Here is a 17,872-nt window from a genome sequence, read left to right on the forward strand (position 1 = left end):
ATGCCCATTAGTTACTGCCAAGGCAGCAGCTACTCTTCCCAGGGTCCAGCACAATTAAGCCATTTATATACAATAAAAAACAACATTACATTACATTTACAACAGATTCTCTTCACAGTTCCCTCTGTTCCATAATGTGCTTGCATGAGTTACTTGATGTGGAATGGAGTTCAATGTAAGTCTTGCTACTAGGATCCCAAGGCAAGTGAACTAGACTAGCACAGTGATATTATACCTATCCAGTTATTCAAAATTAAGTGCTTTGGGCCTTCAAACTCAACTCTGGACCTCGAAGCCAGTCCCACTGCGTTTTTTTTTTCATTCTTCCCCTCTAATCAGGCACTGATTTAGACCTGCGACACCAGGTGGGTGCAATTATTTATCAGGTAGAACAGAAAAGCAGCAGGCTCCGGACCTCGTAGTGTAACAGTTGAATACCCCTAGTCTAGGGGGTAGGGAAAGGGGTTGTTTCTGGATGGGGCCTCGGGCTCTTCTGTTTACAGGCAGTATAGTCCCTTCTGGGCCCCTGGTGTGTGTGTGTGTGTGTGTGTTCTGTGGTGATCCGATTGATGAGGTGGAGACTGGAGAGGTGAGTCAGGGAGATTAGTACAGGAGCATTCAGGCATACAGCCCAGAACAACATAGATGAGAGAGAGAGAGAGAGAGAGAGAGAGAGAGAGAGGCCTGTCAGTCAGGGAGTGTAATAGAAGAATTTGACTCTTGTGAGATGTTGTATTGATTATGACTTTGCATTTGATGTGATCCTTGCGCTTAGAACCCTTTTGTTTGATTCCCATTCATGACTTCTCTGTCACATTCTTCTTATGTTCGGTTGTGAGTGTAGTAAGTCAAGAAAAGCCAGCTTAAATCCAGCGTAAAGCCATACTATAAAATACATAGAAATCTATCCATTATAGCTGTATGTGGCTCTATTCAATCATTTCACATGTGAATTATAATTATACAACACACACAGGTTGTAGTCAAGCCCGCCACTGTATTCACGTCCATCAGTATGATTTGCCAGTGTTTCAACCCATTTCATCTACTGTTCTCTACAGAAAACATCAGTCAGAGGTACGGCAGCCTCCCAGGGCTTCTGCACATGATTGAGCTGGAGAAGGGGAAGACCGGCCTGGGCCTTAGCCTGGCTGGCAACCGTGACCGCTCCCGCATGAGCGTGTTTGTGGTCGGGATCGACCCCAGTGGAGCTGCCGGCAAAGATGGTCGCGTTGTGGTCGGGGATGAACTGTTGGAGGTGAGGGGCTTGGATTAGTAACTTAGCGGTCACAGATGCTTTAGATGGGTGCTTCTTAACCAGGAGTTGATGCCCAGTGGTTATTACTGTGTTGTATGGTCTGAATCAGACAAATATGACTTGATTTAGATTGTCCTCTCTGATTTGAGATCTGCGTTGAGTTTTAGTCTCGACTATATTATCTGAGGTTTGCAGGAAGCAAGCAAAATTAATGGCAGTTGCTGAATTGAATAGTATTGCATCGAATTCAATTCAATAAAGTGCTATGAAGACAGTAGTAATAAGTACATTTCTGCACCCTATCAGATCAACGGGCAGATTCTGTATGGGCGGAGTCACCAGAATGCCTCCTCCATCATTAAAAGCGCCCCATCGAAGGTCAAGATCATTTTCATCAGGTGGTGTATTTGAAGAAACAGGGACATATATCCCAAGTCCTTATCTCCATCCCCCCACCAAGTATTGTTTCAAGTATCTTTACCAAGTGTTAACAAGGACAAAAATGTATAGATACTGTAGCTCAGTGTTTCCCAACTCCAGTCGTCCAGTACCTCCAACCATACACATTTTTGTTGTGGCCTGGGACAAACTCACCTGATTCAACTTGTCAACCAATCATCAAGCCCTGAAAACGTTGATTCAGGTGTTTGCTGTTAGTGGTAGTGGAGGACTGGAGTTGGAAAACACTGCTGTAGCTGAGCCCCTTCAATAGCAAAGGACTAGTTCAAGTCTAATGCATCACCATATAAAGCCCAGTAGAGGGAGCTGTGGTGTTACAAAGGACTGATGTAAACTGATATCAGAGAAGACACAAGGGGCATCTCAATACTCCAAGATGTCTTCTTCTATTACCTGTGTTACTATCAGTCAGGATCCGTGAAAACCCGGCTAGTTATCACACATAGACAGGCCCAAATGAATCAGACCAAAATAAGGGATTCTCGACTCACGGGCAGGAACACACACTACTTAACTCAACTGATTGCCTCAATTAGACTTGTGTGGTTTAGAGACTCAGTCTGCGTCCCAATTGACACAATATTCCCTACATCAGGGATCATCAACTAGGTTCAGCCGTGGGCCTATTTTTTTTCTTGTTCCGGTCAGGGGGCCGGAACACAGTTACAAATAATTAGTCAACTGCAAATTGACCGCAAGAAGCCCAAGCAGATAGACTATTTGATTTAAACATAATAATTTCATACGGCCACATATATCTCTCTATTATGCGTAGGAATACTTTGGATCAAATTTCCATACTTTTTTAATGTCCAACAATTTAAGACAAAAAGTAGTGCACTGTATAGGGGAAGGGGTGCCATTTGGGGCGCAGGCTCTGTGATTCATATGAGCTATAAGTATCAGACAGGCAGAAAGCTGGGTGTGATTTACTCTGATTGGTGATTTACTCTGAGTTATGACTGGTGGGCAGGAACACAGATGCTCTCAACCAGATGGCTGTGGGACCAGTGAGGGAGCATGGAGACACACTGGAACCCCAGACAGAGGTAAACACACACACACACATGCAGGCATGTGCACACAAAGGCATAGTACATACACACACATGCGGGCATGCACGCTGACACACACACTCACACACGCCACATGCATACACACATGCATATAAACGACCTTACAGTGTGAAGCAGCTCAATGACTGAAAATACACTCATATATTATACTCTTTCAATCTCTTTATTATTCATTTTCTCACAGCTGGAAACATGTTCTTCCATTGCACCCTCGGCGATCGATGTCGACATGTTCAAATATGTGCAGCACGTCATTCTGCTGAAGGTGAGACACTCAAGACTCCCGTGCTGCTCTGCTATAAGTTACCTGGAGAAGCTCCCGTGCTGCTATGAGTTATATAACCTCAGACCTTTTCAGGAAAAGGTTTTATTGATGAGGTCATAAAACAAAGGGAAGTAGAGAGAACCATAGTGAGAGAAAGAGAGAGAGGGAGGGAGGGGGGTCGAAATAACCTTTTCTAGTTTAATAGGCTGGTAAAAGAGAGAGAGAGAATGAGAGAGGGGAGAAAATGGGCCTATTCTAATTGGATAGACTGTTATTAGAGAGACAGAGAGAGGAGGAAGCAAATGATCGAGGGACGACAGCAGTCTACCCTAGGAACTGAGAAAAAGCAGGATAGACAGACAAAGAGAGAGAAAGAAAGAATGAGAGAGGGGGATGTGAACCTATTCTAATTGAATGGGTCTTTTGACAAGCCAAACACCTGGATGGGAGTCTCAGCCTAGCTATCTATCCACATGGTCTATTAGAGGATCAAGGTATGAAGGTAACATCTGATATGGGCACATACCAGACACATACTTCCCTGTTACTTCCTCTCGCTCTCCAGGAACAAAAGATCAAGATGCTGAGTGAAGCTGGATAGTGTTCATTACGGCACATCGTACCAAAACATTTTGCAACGGAAAATGTAAACAAGTGTTTCGTATTAGTCAAGTTCAGATGGTACCTCCCTGTTTCTTTCGAGTCTTTGATGCCGGTAGAACCATAATGCTCCAAAATGCCTCACAATTTACAAAACAAACCTGTGTTGTGTTGTTTCTGATCGCTATGTTTATGTTTAATGCGTCGTCGTGCATATTTCATGTGCATAATTATGTTTTCAATTGTGATTCACTGTGCCAATAATTATGGTTGACAGGGAGCTATTGAGTACAATTCAACTACATTATCACTGTTTAACTCTAGGAGGAGGGTGGATTCGGCATCACTTTCAGTGAGGACACCAAGGATGGGGTTGTGATTCAGAGTATAACTGAAAAAGGACCAGCAGGAAAGGTATGTCACTACTGTTTCTTACTCTTCTGATTCAAATAGGTATTCTCTATAGAAGTGTTCTGGGGGACCCACAAGGGGAGCAGGGTTTTGTTCCAGCCCAGCGCAAACCACCTAATATTACTGGTCACGTGTGGCTCGGTTGGTAGAGCATGGCATTTGCAAACGCCAGGGTCATGGGTTCAATTTCCACGTGGGACCAGTATGGAAGATAAAAATGGGAAAATTAATCTACTGTAAGTCGCTCTGGATAAGAGCGTCTGCAAAAATATAAATAACTAATCAACTGCTCATTAGGACCTTGATTAGTTGAATCAATAAAAGGCTGGGTTGGAACAAAAGCCTGTACACCCTGTACTGCCCTATCAAGCAAAAAGGCAGTAACTACTCATTTGATCAAAAATTAGTTCATGTCATTTTTTGCTACATTAAATACATGCTTAATCATGTGGACAAGTATCCTGCCTCTATTGTACTGTGTTTTGGAGAAAATGGGGGTCATATTAGCAGTAACTGCATAAAGTTACTGTGAAACCACTGTGAAGCCATATTTCTCAGTTCCACGCTATGAGCAGTTACTGCCTTTTTGCTTGGCAGGGCAGAGTAGTGGTCCATGACTAGTTTTAAAGAACAATACTCTACAGAAAATCCTATTGGACAATCCTACATGTTATGCTAATTGGTTGCCCACATTATACCCATTGCAAAACATTCTCTAACACCAGTCCTGTATTTCTCTATGCAGGACGGCAGCATCAAATCTGGAGATAAACTCCTGGCTGTGGAGGACACGCCAGTGATGGGCTACACTGTGGACAGGGTAAGAGCTGCCTCTGCAGCCATTTTAGACACACACCCTATTCCAGGGTTAATGTATATTTAGATGATTAGCTTGCTGAGTGTTAGTTAAGTAATAAGGCCCGAGGAGGTGTGGTATATGGCCAATATACCACCGATAAGAGCTGATCTTATGCTCGACGCAACGCGGAGTGCCTGGACACAGCCCTTAGCCGTGGTATATTGGCCTGCCTTATTGCTATTATAAACTGGTTGCCAACGTAATTAGAGCAGTAAAAATAAATGTTTTGTCATACCCCTGGTATACTGTCTATACCACCCAGTATATCATTTAATGTAGAATTCAATGGCTATAGTTCATTTTTACAATTTTCATAATAGCAAGCTAGGACTGATGATTTGATTAGCTAAACTAGCAAGTCTGTTTGTTTGGTTACCATGGCAACTGCTGTAGCTATCTAGTTAACTTGCTAGCTACTTCAGTGGATGTTGAACAAATGAACACATTTCTTGTGGAAAATGTGGTCAATTATAGCCATGGTATAAAAGGGATAATCAACTCGGGGCTCTATGCATTCTCTGAAAAATAATGCGACTCCTTGATAGGTCAGTTCCACTCCGCTAGCGCGTCGTCGAACACACCTTTCACGTCGTTCATTATTTTCCATAGAACGCATAGCCCTTCGTTTATTAGCCCGTACATAGACCATCTGTTGGGGACTACACTCTTAGAAAAAGTGTTCCAAAATGGTTCTTCGGCTGTCCCCATAGGATAACCCATTTTGGTTCCAGGTAGAACTCTTTTTGGTTCCAGGTAGAACCCTATTGGGTTCTATGTAGAACCTTCTGTGAAAAGGGTTAGACTTGGAACCCAAAGGGTTTCTACCTGGAACCAAAATGGGTTCTCCAAAGGGTTCTACTATGGGGACAGCTGAATAACGCTTTTAGGTTCTAGATAGCACTTTTTTTTCTAAGCATGTTTTTTTCCTCCATTTCAGGTCCACTCTTTACTGAAGAAGGCCAAAAGCTCAGTGAAATTGACTATCTGCACAGACAAGTCATCACCCCTTCTCCCTCAATGTACTGGTCAGGCAACCAGCCTACCCAGTATCCCTAGAATCTCCATGGATACCCTGGGCCAGTCTGAGTCAGAGCCAATCAGGAGTGAGTAAACCGCTTGTCATGTATTGTCAGGAGGAAATGCGATAGATCATTAGCAATTGGGTTTATTAAGCATAAACAACCTAACTGGGGATGTTTTACATAACTTAAATATTGGAGCTAGTTATAACACAAAATCTGAAAGAAGTATGATTCACTCAGTTAGATAGAGCAGAGTGATATGCTCAATACCAATCACTTGGGATAGAAATCACATCTGTGATTGTTAGTCAATACTGTTTCTGTTGATTTACATAATGGGGAATAAACCAGATACAGTATAAAAAAGATATAATATTAAATCACTCAAATGTATTTGTAAAGCCCTTTTTACATCAGCAGTTGTCAGAAAGTGCTTATACAGAAACCCAGCCAAAACTCCAAAGAGCCTACAGTAAATTTATACAGTAAATTTCATATTTCAGTTTTTTTTATATATATATATACATTTGCTTCTTTTTTTTTACAAAAAATAAAACGTTTTTGCTTTGTCATTATGTGGTATTGTGTGTAGATTGACGAGGGGAAAAAACAATTGAATCAATTTTAGAACAAGGCTGTAAAGTAACATAATGTGAAAAAAGTGAAGGGGTCTGAATACTTTCTGAATGCTCTGTATACCTTGTCAACAGTGTCTGAAGAGATTCTAGTCTGACTTCAGCTTAGCATCGAATGGATATGTGCTTTAGCCAATATTTTTGTCATTGGGGTATATTGAATGGCATGCCAATAATAATCAGAGGAGTTGGCTAAAAGCACACACAGATCTGGGACCAGGCTAGAATTAATATATTTATTTCATCCTTTCATCTCAATTTCCCACTCTCTCTCATCAGGCTCTAGTCGCTCGTCCACCCCTGGCACTCTGGCTTCCTCTGACCCTGTGACCTGTCCCATCATCCCCGGCTGTGAGACCACCATAGACATCTCCAAGGGCCGCACAGGCCTGGGCCTCAGCATCGTGGGGGGCTGTGACACTCTACTGGTAGGCCAAAGACCAAAGACCACGACCAAGGAACTTTTCCTCAAAGCAGCTCTGTGATGACTGTGGATATGACTGTGGGCTTTTGAAGTGTCCACTCGTGTTATAGAATAATATCTGAACTTGTATTTCTGAATAATCTATGACAGAACGGTTGTTGGATCCCAATTATCAGATTGCAAATTCACATATACTGACAAAGAATCTGGGTTAGTTTTACATAGTTTTACATATGTACATAGTTTTATCTGTAGTTTTAAATCCGAATTTACAATGTGTTTTTGTTCAATTCTATATTTTACAACAGTACATAAGAAACAATTAGTCCCAAGTTCAACCACTAACATTAGGAGAAGACCCACCCACTACTACTTAAATAATGACACAAATTTTGAAAGATGTGCCACCCTCTTTGGTTCCTGTGCTATTAGAGCTGCTAGTAGTATCCCGGGCGGAAATAGCTGTGGAGGCAGTGGAATGGCAAAGGAATATAGGAAGTGATGCAGTCTGTCACACACACACACACACACACACACACACACACACACACACACACACACACACACACACACACACCGCTCCTCCTCTCTCCCCTCAATTCTGTTTGCTCAGCCAGGCCTGAGGAATTTGTCTAGCCTCAGCCACAGGAGACAATATCCAGGCCTGGAATGTGACCGTTGACCTGAGAATGACCCACCTCCCCCATACCCCTCCACCCTCCCCCATGGACACCCACATACACAGACTCCAGCTAATGCCAACCTGTTCCACTCTGCCTCTCATGTATTCCTGAACTCCTTTGTCTTGTCATTATATGATCTTCACTTCTCTCTCTCTCTATCTGACAACTTCTCTCAATTTAATCTTCGTTCATCCCTCCTCCCTCTGTCTTCTATTTCTCCTTCTCTCCAACCACACACCTCTCCGATTTCATCACTTGTTTTTTCGCCTCTCTCATACTCTTCTTTTATTTCGCTTCTCTTTCTCCAGGGGACCATCATCATTCACGAGGTCTATGAGGACGGAGCTGCCTCCAAGGATGGGAGACTTTGGGCTGGGGACCAGATCCTGGAGGTATTGGAGCGTGTTCATCATTTTGGATCAGACCCCCCCCCCCCCCCCCCCCCCCCCCCCATCGCTGTAATCTCATTATGATATAAAAGGCTAAACAGATCCTAGATCAGCACTCCTACTCTGAGACTATTTGGCCAGGCCCGTACATCTTCAGCAATCCCGTGTGATGGACAATATCAGATAGGAGAACCCAATCCTAACTTGAGATAAAGGCACATATTTCACACTCTGGTATAATATTGTGTTGCAATACATACGTTAATCTTAAGAATCTAAGGATTTGGTTCATAGTCTAAAGAAGAACTTTGCAATTTCACTTGAATCATATATAACATCTAAAATTGACCATGTATAAACAGTCAGCATGTATAGATGGCATGATATATAGAATGACATCTTAATAGCCAGCTTAACTCTCTGACAGCCACCCCTTTGCCCTTTGCTTTGTTATGGAGACTAGGGGTGTGACTGGGGCAGTTAGTCATGGTAGCTCAGTCAACCCCTTTCAACGCACGCAAACACACACACACCCTTATGACTTAATTACCCCCCCCCCCCCCCCCTCTCAGTAATTCACTTTGGGCCCCCAGCCAAGCTGTAGTATTCATACTGCTCATGATAGGGTCAGGGGGAAAAGTGAGAGAGTTGCCACCCATTCTGTGGTTCAAGCAGAACCAATGTCATTAGTGACCCATTTCAGTCTGCTATGGGAAAAGCCATGCAATCCTATGCTAGCGCTAATGGGCTATTTCCCCTTGATATGGACCCTTAGAATAGGTTGCGGTTCTCAGCTCTAAGCTAAGTACATTATGGTGTTATTACCAGACAAAGTTTTCAAAATGAATAGACCTACCCTCATGCTAGCTGTTGACTGTGTATGTTACGCTCGTCACATCCTTCACCAATATTCATGTTTGTCAATGTGTTTGAGTCTACAGTGTTTATAAACATAGGAACAATATCAAATGCTATTGATTGTACTCTTGCCGCAACATTTTTAAATGGACAAATCTGTTTTTCTCTCTCTCTCGCAATCTCTCGCTCTCTCTCTCTTTCTCTTGCAATCTCTCTCTCGCTCTGGAGTTCAGGTGATATAAAGCAAAGCTCATAGCTACATGATTCTCATATTCTAAACTCTGTTGAACAGCAGTCGACCTTAGCTAAGCCTTGGATGGTTGACGTGTGATTTATTTTCTCCTCTCTCTATATCTCTCTCTCATATATATATATATATATATCTCTCTTTATCTCTCTCTCTATATATGTATGTATATATATATATATCTCTATCCCTTCCTCTTTCATCTCCCTCCCTCCCTCTCTCCACAGGTGAATGACATTGACCTGCGCGTTGCCACTCATGACGAAGCTATCAACGTGCTTCGCCAGACCCCTCAGCGGGTGCGTGTCAGCGTTTACAGGGACGAGGCTCAGTACAAGGAGGAGGACCTGTGGGATGCCTTCACCGTGGAGCTGAACAAGAAGCCCGGCCAGGGCCTGGGCCTCAGTATCGTGGGGAGAAGGTACTAGAACCTATAAGTCTTCTAGGGACGTTTGACTGAAAACATTTATGGGATTTCCTGAAATGTACACCGTAAAAAGGAGGTCTTAAAATGTGCACCGCTAACAAGGATGTCCTAAAATGTACATCGTAAATAATGGATGTCCTAAAATGGATGTCCGTAAGGATGTTGGAGATAAGCTTTCTTTTACTAGGATGGAGGGCCCCTCAAGTATTTAGGATGTCGAGTCATTACACAACCCATCAGAGACTAATTTACTAATCCCCTATTAGACTCACTAGAGCTGTGTGTGTGTGTGTGTGTGTGTGTGTGTGTGTGTGTGTGTGTGTGTGTGTGTGTGTGTGTGTGTGTGTGTGTGTGTGTGTGTGTGTGTGTGTGTGTGTCACAGGTTGTTAAGCAGCAGGGATCAATGTGTTTGACCTTTCCTAACTCAGTGATTGACATCGGTCAGTGAATTGACTAGTTGCTCGAAAACCATATTAGGCATTGCAAGATTTAAATGTGTTTTTCATTCAACATATGGATCGAATAAGGAAACATTCTCCAACCGGTACCGAATATAAGAGTCATAACTGGAACGGGTATCGGAACAGAACAAATTCCCAAAGATACCCAGCCCTTGCCCTAGTAGATAGACAAGCCCAACATACACCAAGCCTGATACCCTGGCTTTTTACACGGGTTTGCCTTCAGTGTATTTGGGTCATTCTATGCTGCTTTGGAACCTGCTTTACTTTAACCTATAGATCCTGAACCCCCATGCCTCTTACTGGGGTAAATCAAAATGGATGTCAACCAACTACAGCATGTGGCGATAGATAGATAGATAGATAGATAGATAGATAGATAGATAGATAGATAGATAGATAGATAGATAGATAGATAGATAGATAGATAGATAGATAGATAGATAGATAGATAGATAGATAGATAGATAGATAGATAGATAGATAGATAGATAGATACCTTATTTTCCTCAGAGAGGACAATTATTTCCACAGCCTATTAGTTAAATACAACATTTTGTGACGACACAAAAAATGATGACACTTAAAAGTACATAATTTGATTTGATCTTGTATCTATCTAACCCTAACTACAAAACGCTAACACACAAATGGCAGACACATTCACAGAGACACCAAGCACTCACACTAACATAACATAAACCCTGGTTCACTCATATGATGATGTTTCTATCCCCAACAGGAACGACACAGGGGTGTTTGTGTCAGACATAGTGAAAGGGGGCGTGGTGGAGAGTGACGGGAGGCTGATGCAGGGAGACCAGATCCTGTCCGTCAACAAGGAGGACGTCAGAAATGCCACCCAGGAGTTAGTGGCCGAGCTGCTGAAGGTGAGCCTATATAGGAACCATGGGAAGTCCCATCTGGGTCAAATTAAGCCTGGTCCCAGATCTATTTTTGCCATCTTGCTCGATACATATACATTACCACAGGGTTTGGCTATAAAGCACTAACAGATCTGGGGCCAGGCTTGGTTCAATGTGTTTGTTGTCTCATATTAAGTTACAAATTGTTAATAATTTATGTATTGGGGAATTTGTTAAAGTGTGTTGTTTTGGCTCTTTTCCCACCGGTTGGTGAAGAATACGTCACTAGCATCTGTTATTTTGATGGTTTGTTTAGTTAAAAAGCATTTTATGTGTTTACATGTTTATGTTTACAGTGTGGTGTGGGACCCATAGTGATGGAGGTGGGCAGATTTAAAGCCGGGCCCTTCCACTCTGAGAGGAGGTTCTCACAGGGCAGTCAGGTAAGCTGCCATTTTGTTTTCTGGACCTTAATTATATGCTGGGGACTGTTTAGGGGGGCAACATTACAGCATGTTCAGATAGAAATGCATCTAACAGATATGACCCATGTAGAATAGGGACACCCTGTCAGCTCTATTCATTGAAATTCTATCTGCAACTCTCTGATGATTTCAGCTCACTGAATACACCCCAGTTCTTCTCCTGCCTCTATGTCCTATTGGTAGTCCTTAGTCCCAAAATGGAAAGGAAAGAAACTTATGCCATTCATTTTAAGTTTCTCTTCCCTTGTATTTGGGTAGATGAGTGAAACAGGCAGCTGCAAGGTGACCCCTCACTCTCTGTCAGCCTCCTCTGGAAGCCTCCAAGTGGACTGTGACAGCTTACAACACACAAATCAGGAGTGTAAGACATTTTCAGTTAACATGTAGTGGATTGGAAAACTGAAGCTGGCTTGATCCATTTGTCTTGATTCATTTTGTCTGTTTCCTGTTGTTGTTTGCACAGCACTGGACCACCAGGAGATCAGAAGTGTTGAATTCACTAAGGTCAGTGTTCTTTTATAGTATTCATACATTTTTGGAAAAACAAAACAGTTTTTAGCTTGTCCTTGTATTAAGATAGATGCAACATACGGATTGTACTGGTTTTTCACTACTACTGTTCCTATATGTGTTTTATTTGTCTTCAGGGGGGTAACTTACTACACCTTGTGGTTGTAGGGATTTTGAAGTACTTTGTGTAATTGGTTGTCTTTCCTCATAGGGCCCCACTGATTCCTTGGGCATCAGTATTGCGGGTGGAGTGGGCAGTCCCCTGGGTGATGTTCCCATCTTCATCGCCATGATGAACCCTACTAGCCTCGTTGTCCAGACACACAAACTCAAGGTGGGTTGGTACAGCAGCAGCTGTAGGGTCCTGTTAATAAGGATCTCTACAGATCGGTGTCCCATACACGGGACGGTTGAGCTAATGTGCGCTAATGCGATTAGCATGAGGTTGTAAGTAACAAGAAAATTTCCGAGGACATAGACATATCTGATATTGGCAGAAAGCTTACATTTTTGTTAATCTAACTGCACTGTCCAATTTACAGTAGCTATTACAGTGAAATAATACCATGCTATTTTTTGAGCAGAGTGCACAGTTATGAACTTGAAAAGTTATTCACTTCTTCGGGATCGGTGTCCCATCCACGGGACGGTTGAGCTAATATAGGCTAATGCGATTAGCATGAGATTGTAAGTAACAAGAACATTTCCCAGTACATAGTCATATCTGATATTGGCAGAAATCTTAAATTCTTGTTAATCTATTGTTACGCGGAGTGGAAGAGGGGAACCCAAGAGCAGCCTCAGACGAGGAGACTGGGATGAAGTAATCAAGGTATTTGAAACACAGGGGGAAGATGGAGTGCAGGTCAGGGGAAGCTCAGGCGGGTTGCTGGAATCCAGGTGCGGAGGCTGAGGCTGGAGCGAGAGGGGTTGAGACAGGGTAAGCAGGTCCGGAGGGGAATCCAAGGGAGAGGTAGAGTGGTGAATCCAGGACAGATTAGCAGGATGACGAGACGTGGGACTGGAGACAGGGACCAGAGTCAGAGCGGGCAGAACTGTAGCGGAGAGGAAAACAGGCACAACAGGATCTGAATAGGAACAAACGGCTAGAAACGTAGACTGACTGAGCAGAGATTACGATCTGGCAGTGTGGAATTGGCATGGCTGAGTATTTGTAGAGGTCTTGATTATGTAACAGGTTGCAGCTGGTGGGGATCAACTCTGACTCCAGCACACCAGTCTCCGCCCACACAATCACACACAAACAGAGAGAGAGAGAGGGAGAGGGAGGGAGAGAGTACTGGGGGAGTAGCGGCAGGTCAAGGAGACACAGGATGAGCAGTAGAGGGCGTTGCAGGAGCAGATGTGACATCTAACTGCACTGTCCAATTTGCAGTAGCTATTACAGTGAAAGAATACCATGCTATTGTTTGAGGAGAGTGCACAGTTATGAACTTGAATAGTTATTAATATTCCAATTAGGCACATTTGGGCAGTCTTGAACAAAATGTTGAACAGAAATAAAATGGTTCATTGAATCAGTCAAAAATGTTGCGAATACACTGCTGCCATCTAGTGGACAAAATCTAAATTGTGCCTGGGCTGGAATAATTCATTATGGCCTTTCTCTTGCATTTCAAAGATGATGGTACAAAAAAAATACCAAAAAACGGTTGGTGTTTTCTTTGTATTATCTTTTACCAGATCTAATGTGTTATATTCTCCTACATTAATTTCTCATTTCCACAAACTTCAACGTGTTTCCGTTCGAATAGTATCAAGAATATGCAGATCCTTGCTTCAGGTCCTGAGCTACAGGCAGTTCGATTTGGGCATGTCATTTTAGGCGAAAATTGGAAAAAAAGGGGCGGATCCTTAAGAGTTAAACAGGATAGGGCTATGTAGGCTATGTTGTTGGTTGAGTTCTAGAACCCTCATGGAAAGTCAGACTCCGCAGATCACATGGAATCAGGAGCTTCAACATGTCGACATGTTGGTCATACAAATTCCCCAAAGCCACAAATGCAAACACAAACATCAGTATTAAGTCAACTTCTAGAATATTTACAACTAAGTGTATTACCCCTTCACTTGTGGCTGGTTCACTTGGGGCGTTGGGCTATTCAGATTTGAAATTTCTGTGTGTAACTCACTTTTTTCATAAATCGTTCAGTGACGTCAATGTGGGATTTGCGTGAAAATTGTATCTCAAGTCTAAATACTCCCCTTAGTCAGTTTCAAGTCATCACGTAGGTTGGTCCTATTAGGCTCGAGGGCCTTCACAGCTGAAAGCGATGGCCTATGGCCTCCTGCAGAAGGACAGACAAACTAACCATTGTCGCTTTCACATACAGACTGGCAGCAGACAATACTGAAGCAGTAAGCCATCTGGGACCATATATCTAACTCTACCCATAAAATGTAACAGAATAGAGGGCCTGTGTGGATGTCTTGAATAGAATATCTATGTTGGTATCCCTTCAAAAGCCCACTCAGACCATTCCCAGACAGCCCTTGCTAAGAAGCTGTTTTTGTTTCATTTTTACACTTTAATGGGAAACAATCACATTGTTATTCCTTCAGGGTGAACTAAAACAGGCAAGACACAAAGCAGTGGTTTTGATACATATGGTTCGCTTGTATTAGATATGACCTAAATTAATGTTATCAGTTGTTATCTCATTGTATCATTACTAAGTCAGTATTACTTTCATTGCCGGAATCTATTGTTTTATGATGCCTGGCTGAAAGCCGACCGATTAGGGGTAATACATCTCTATTCTCAATCAGCACAGACCGCTATCTCCATTCCGCTAACCCCTTCCAACAAGTGGCATACAATGCAATGCCCGTCTTAGTTTACGCCTACAAGGGCCTAGGAGGTGGGGGTTAGGGGTTAGGGGTCGATTTAGTATTCTGTCTCTAACCCAAATGTATCGGTATTACAAACATTGTGTCCAAGGGGTTAACACAGGCCATGACCTTACTACTTCTAATATTTTAAATCAAAGAAAACATTATTTAACCTCTATTTAACTAGGCAAGTCAGTTAAGAACAAATTCTTATTTACAATGACGGCCTAATATTATGTGTTTTACTTTTCGATTATTTCTCTATTTTCTTTCTCTCTGCATTGTTGGGAAGTGTCCGTAAGTAAGCTTTTCCCTGTTAGTTGTTAGTTGTTGTTTGCCGAAGCATGTGAGTGATACATTTTGATTTGATTTGAACCTCGTGACCTCTTTGTGACCTCCAGATCGGTGACATTATTGTCAGTATCTGTGGGACCGCTACTGAGGGTATGAGCCACAGCCAGGCCGTCACCCTGCTGAAGAACGCCACCGGCACCGTCAGGCTTCAGGTCAGTGAAATACTTCTCGTTCAGTCATTCTCCCAACTACAGTAAGATTATTCTGGGCTTTTAGCGACAATGCTCACAACATCAATGATAACTGTGCATTATCTGTAGCTTGTCTGTCTGTTTGATGTGCTTGCTGTCATCTATGTCATGTTGTCTGCAAATGTTGATGATTAATGTTGTCTTTATCTCAGCATTACTAAAATGCGAGACAAATTCCTGTAAAAGGCCAATAACTGAGCTGATGAACTGAACGATGAAACACCCAAATTACCTTTTCATGTATCACTCATCTTACAACCACAAAACCCAACAGGTGGTAGCAGGGAGTGATACCACAGTGACTGGCCCCTTTCATGAGCAGACAGCTACCGGACTCTCAGTCTCAGGTCTTACTGCTACTAGCATCTTCCACGACGACCTGGGGTACGTGCACACACACGCACACCCACACACACACACACACACACACACACACACACACACACACACACACACACACACATACACTACTGTCGTTCCTGTGAAACCCGTACAAAGCTCGATAAACATCAACAGACGATAACTATCAGAGGAGGCTGTTGGGAGGAGCTATAGGAGGACTGGCTCATTGTATTGACTGGAATGGAATGAGCCCTTCCTCCTATAGCTCCTCCCACCAGCCTCCTCTGATATCTAGATATCTAATGACAACATTTCTGTACGTCCTACAGACCTCCTCAATATAAGACCATCACACTGGACAGAGGCCCAGACGGACTGGGCTTCAGCATCGTTGGTGGCTTCGGAAGCCCACACGGAGACCTGCCCATTTATGTGAAAACCGTGTTCGGAAAGGTTGGGGGAAATCTCCTCTTTTTGCTAAACATACTTTATAATTAACTAAAGCAGGTCAGCATTCTGACCTGAGATCTGCAGGGGATTTGCTTGTGCATATCTGACGTTAGAATACCTCCCATTAAAACTAAAGGTAAACAGCTTCATAATGCTAGATTTGTATATTTCTTGCAAGCTCATTTGAACATTCTTGAAATGTGATTTGAAGATTGATGAAATCTATACCTTTTGAATTGATAGTTAAAACGGTTGTAATTGAAAGCGTGGTAACCTGGCGTGTGGGTGTGTTTTCTCCAGGGGGCAGCGTCAGAGGACGGGCATCTGAAGCGGGGGGATCAGATTATGGCTGTTAACGAACAGAGTCTGGAGGGGGTCACCCACGAGGATGCCGTGGGCATCCTGAAGAGGACCAAAGGAACAATCACCCTGACTGTGCTTTCCTAGATGCACACATAGACAAATAATCATACCTTGAGGTAGACACGCATACACACCTAAAAAAATATATACTGTACAAGTATACTGAAATGTGAACACACACTACCATATGTTCCTAAGCGCTAACCTTGTTTTGTAGCAAGAAACACTGTGATCAATATTATTTGAAGCTACTGCAGGTAGACTGAAGTATTCACTGGACACTGTGTCTCAGATCATCTATACTCTAGTTTTCTGTGCTCAGACATGGACTGTAGTGTTATGATATTTAGGGTTAATAGCCCTTGAAAAGATTTCTATAGAATGAGGGCCATTATTTAAGGCTTATGCTACTGTAAACTGCTGTCCGTCCACTTCGATATTGAAGTCACTGTGGTTCTAGCGAAGAGACAGTGAGCAAGTCTAGACTCTTTGAATAACATTTCAATCATGTTTGAGTAACATTTTATCTGTGATGCAAAGCACCTTTTCAGAAGGGACATGGTCTGAAATCTTTGGTTTCTTGGTCAGAAGTTACACAGACCAAGTCTGTAAGTGTGTGTACGTGGTCACAGTCAGGGAAAGGAGAGTGTGTGTATGAGACATTCACTGCTGCTAATGCGTATGATGATGATGTGAAGCCTTGTTTTACACAATTTTAACGTTCAAGTATTAATCGTTTTTTTCTGTCATGACCGTACTTTGTCATAATATGATAGAAGGTGAAACCAGCCAACTTCTATGGTCTATCTCAGTGGTCTCCAACCCTGGTCCTGGAGAGCTACTGAGTATGCAGGCTTTTGCTCCAACCTAGCACTTGCACAGCTGTTTCACATAATCAACCGTTGACAGTCTTCAATATGGACCACGATTAGCCTAATCAAGTGTGTTAGTGTTGGGCTGGAGCAAAAGCCTGTACACCCGGTCACTCTTTGGTAGGAGTTGGAGCTCCCTATCTATCTCAAACCATTAGCTGGATACACCATGTTCTAGTTTCACAATAATGGATCTCCTATTCAACATGGCGTCAGTCACACTCTTGTCACCCACCGTACATGTGTACTTAGTATCTCCAGCACAGTATTGAGTTGTTCACAGGCTGAATTAATAAAATTGACCTTCAAACCCCAGTTATTGATTGATTTCATGTGTTCTATTTGGGTAAAGTCACAGAATCCATAGGCTTTTCAGTTGTGTGGCTAACTGGTTCTTAACAGTTGATGGGAATTCTATTGAGACTTGGTAATGAGCCAGCTGGGGGTTATTATTGGAGGCCCATGGCATGACACAAGACCCTCACATCTGACTAATATATCATCTTTATTCA

The 17,872-nt window shown here is 42.7% G+C and overlaps 1 protein-coding gene across 1 annotated transcript in view; it reads left to right on the top strand.

Moving 5' to 3' along the window:
- LOC120048978 (multiple PDZ domain protein-like) overlaps positions 1-17,669 on the top strand; it is a 57,480-nt gene extending 39,811 nt beyond the window's left edge. Inside the window, exons 28-46 of the mRNA XM_038995241.1 lie at positions 1,062-1,258; positions 1,565-1,656; positions 2,691-2,766; positions 2,978-3,058; positions 3,983-4,072; positions 4,815-4,889; positions 5,866-6,031; positions 6,865-7,013; positions 8,001-8,084; positions 9,414-9,607; positions 10,817-10,964; positions 11,297-11,383; positions 11,684-11,786; positions 11,889-11,929; positions 12,147-12,269; positions 15,190-15,294; positions 15,608-15,717; positions 16,005-16,128; positions 16,426-17,669. Of these exons, the coding sequence (XP_038851169.1) occupies positions 1,062-1,258; positions 1,565-1,656; positions 2,691-2,766; positions 2,978-3,058; positions 3,983-4,072; positions 4,815-4,889; positions 5,866-6,031; positions 6,865-7,013; positions 8,001-8,084; positions 9,414-9,607; positions 10,817-10,964; positions 11,297-11,383; positions 11,684-11,786; positions 11,889-11,929; positions 12,147-12,269; positions 15,190-15,294; positions 15,608-15,717; positions 16,005-16,128; positions 16,426-16,572 (2,192 nt within the window). The 3' untranslated portion in view covers positions 16,573-17,669. The remainder of the gene's footprint in view (positions 1-1,061; positions 1,259-1,564; positions 1,657-2,690; positions 2,767-2,977; positions 3,059-3,982; positions 4,073-4,814; positions 4,890-5,865; positions 6,032-6,864; positions 7,014-8,000; positions 8,085-9,413; positions 9,608-10,816; positions 10,965-11,296; positions 11,384-11,683; positions 11,787-11,888; positions 11,930-12,146; positions 12,270-15,189; positions 15,295-15,607; positions 15,718-16,004; positions 16,129-16,425) is intronic.
- The last annotated feature ends 203 nt before the right edge of the window (positions 17,670-17,872 follow it).

This window comes from Salvelinus namaycush, chromosome 6 (assembly GCF_016432855.1).
Source record: "Salvelinus namaycush isolate Seneca chromosome 6, SaNama_1.0, whole genome shotgun sequence".
Classification (NCBI taxonomy): Eukaryota; Metazoa; Chordata; class Actinopteri; order Salmoniformes; family Salmonidae; genus Salvelinus; species Salvelinus namaycush.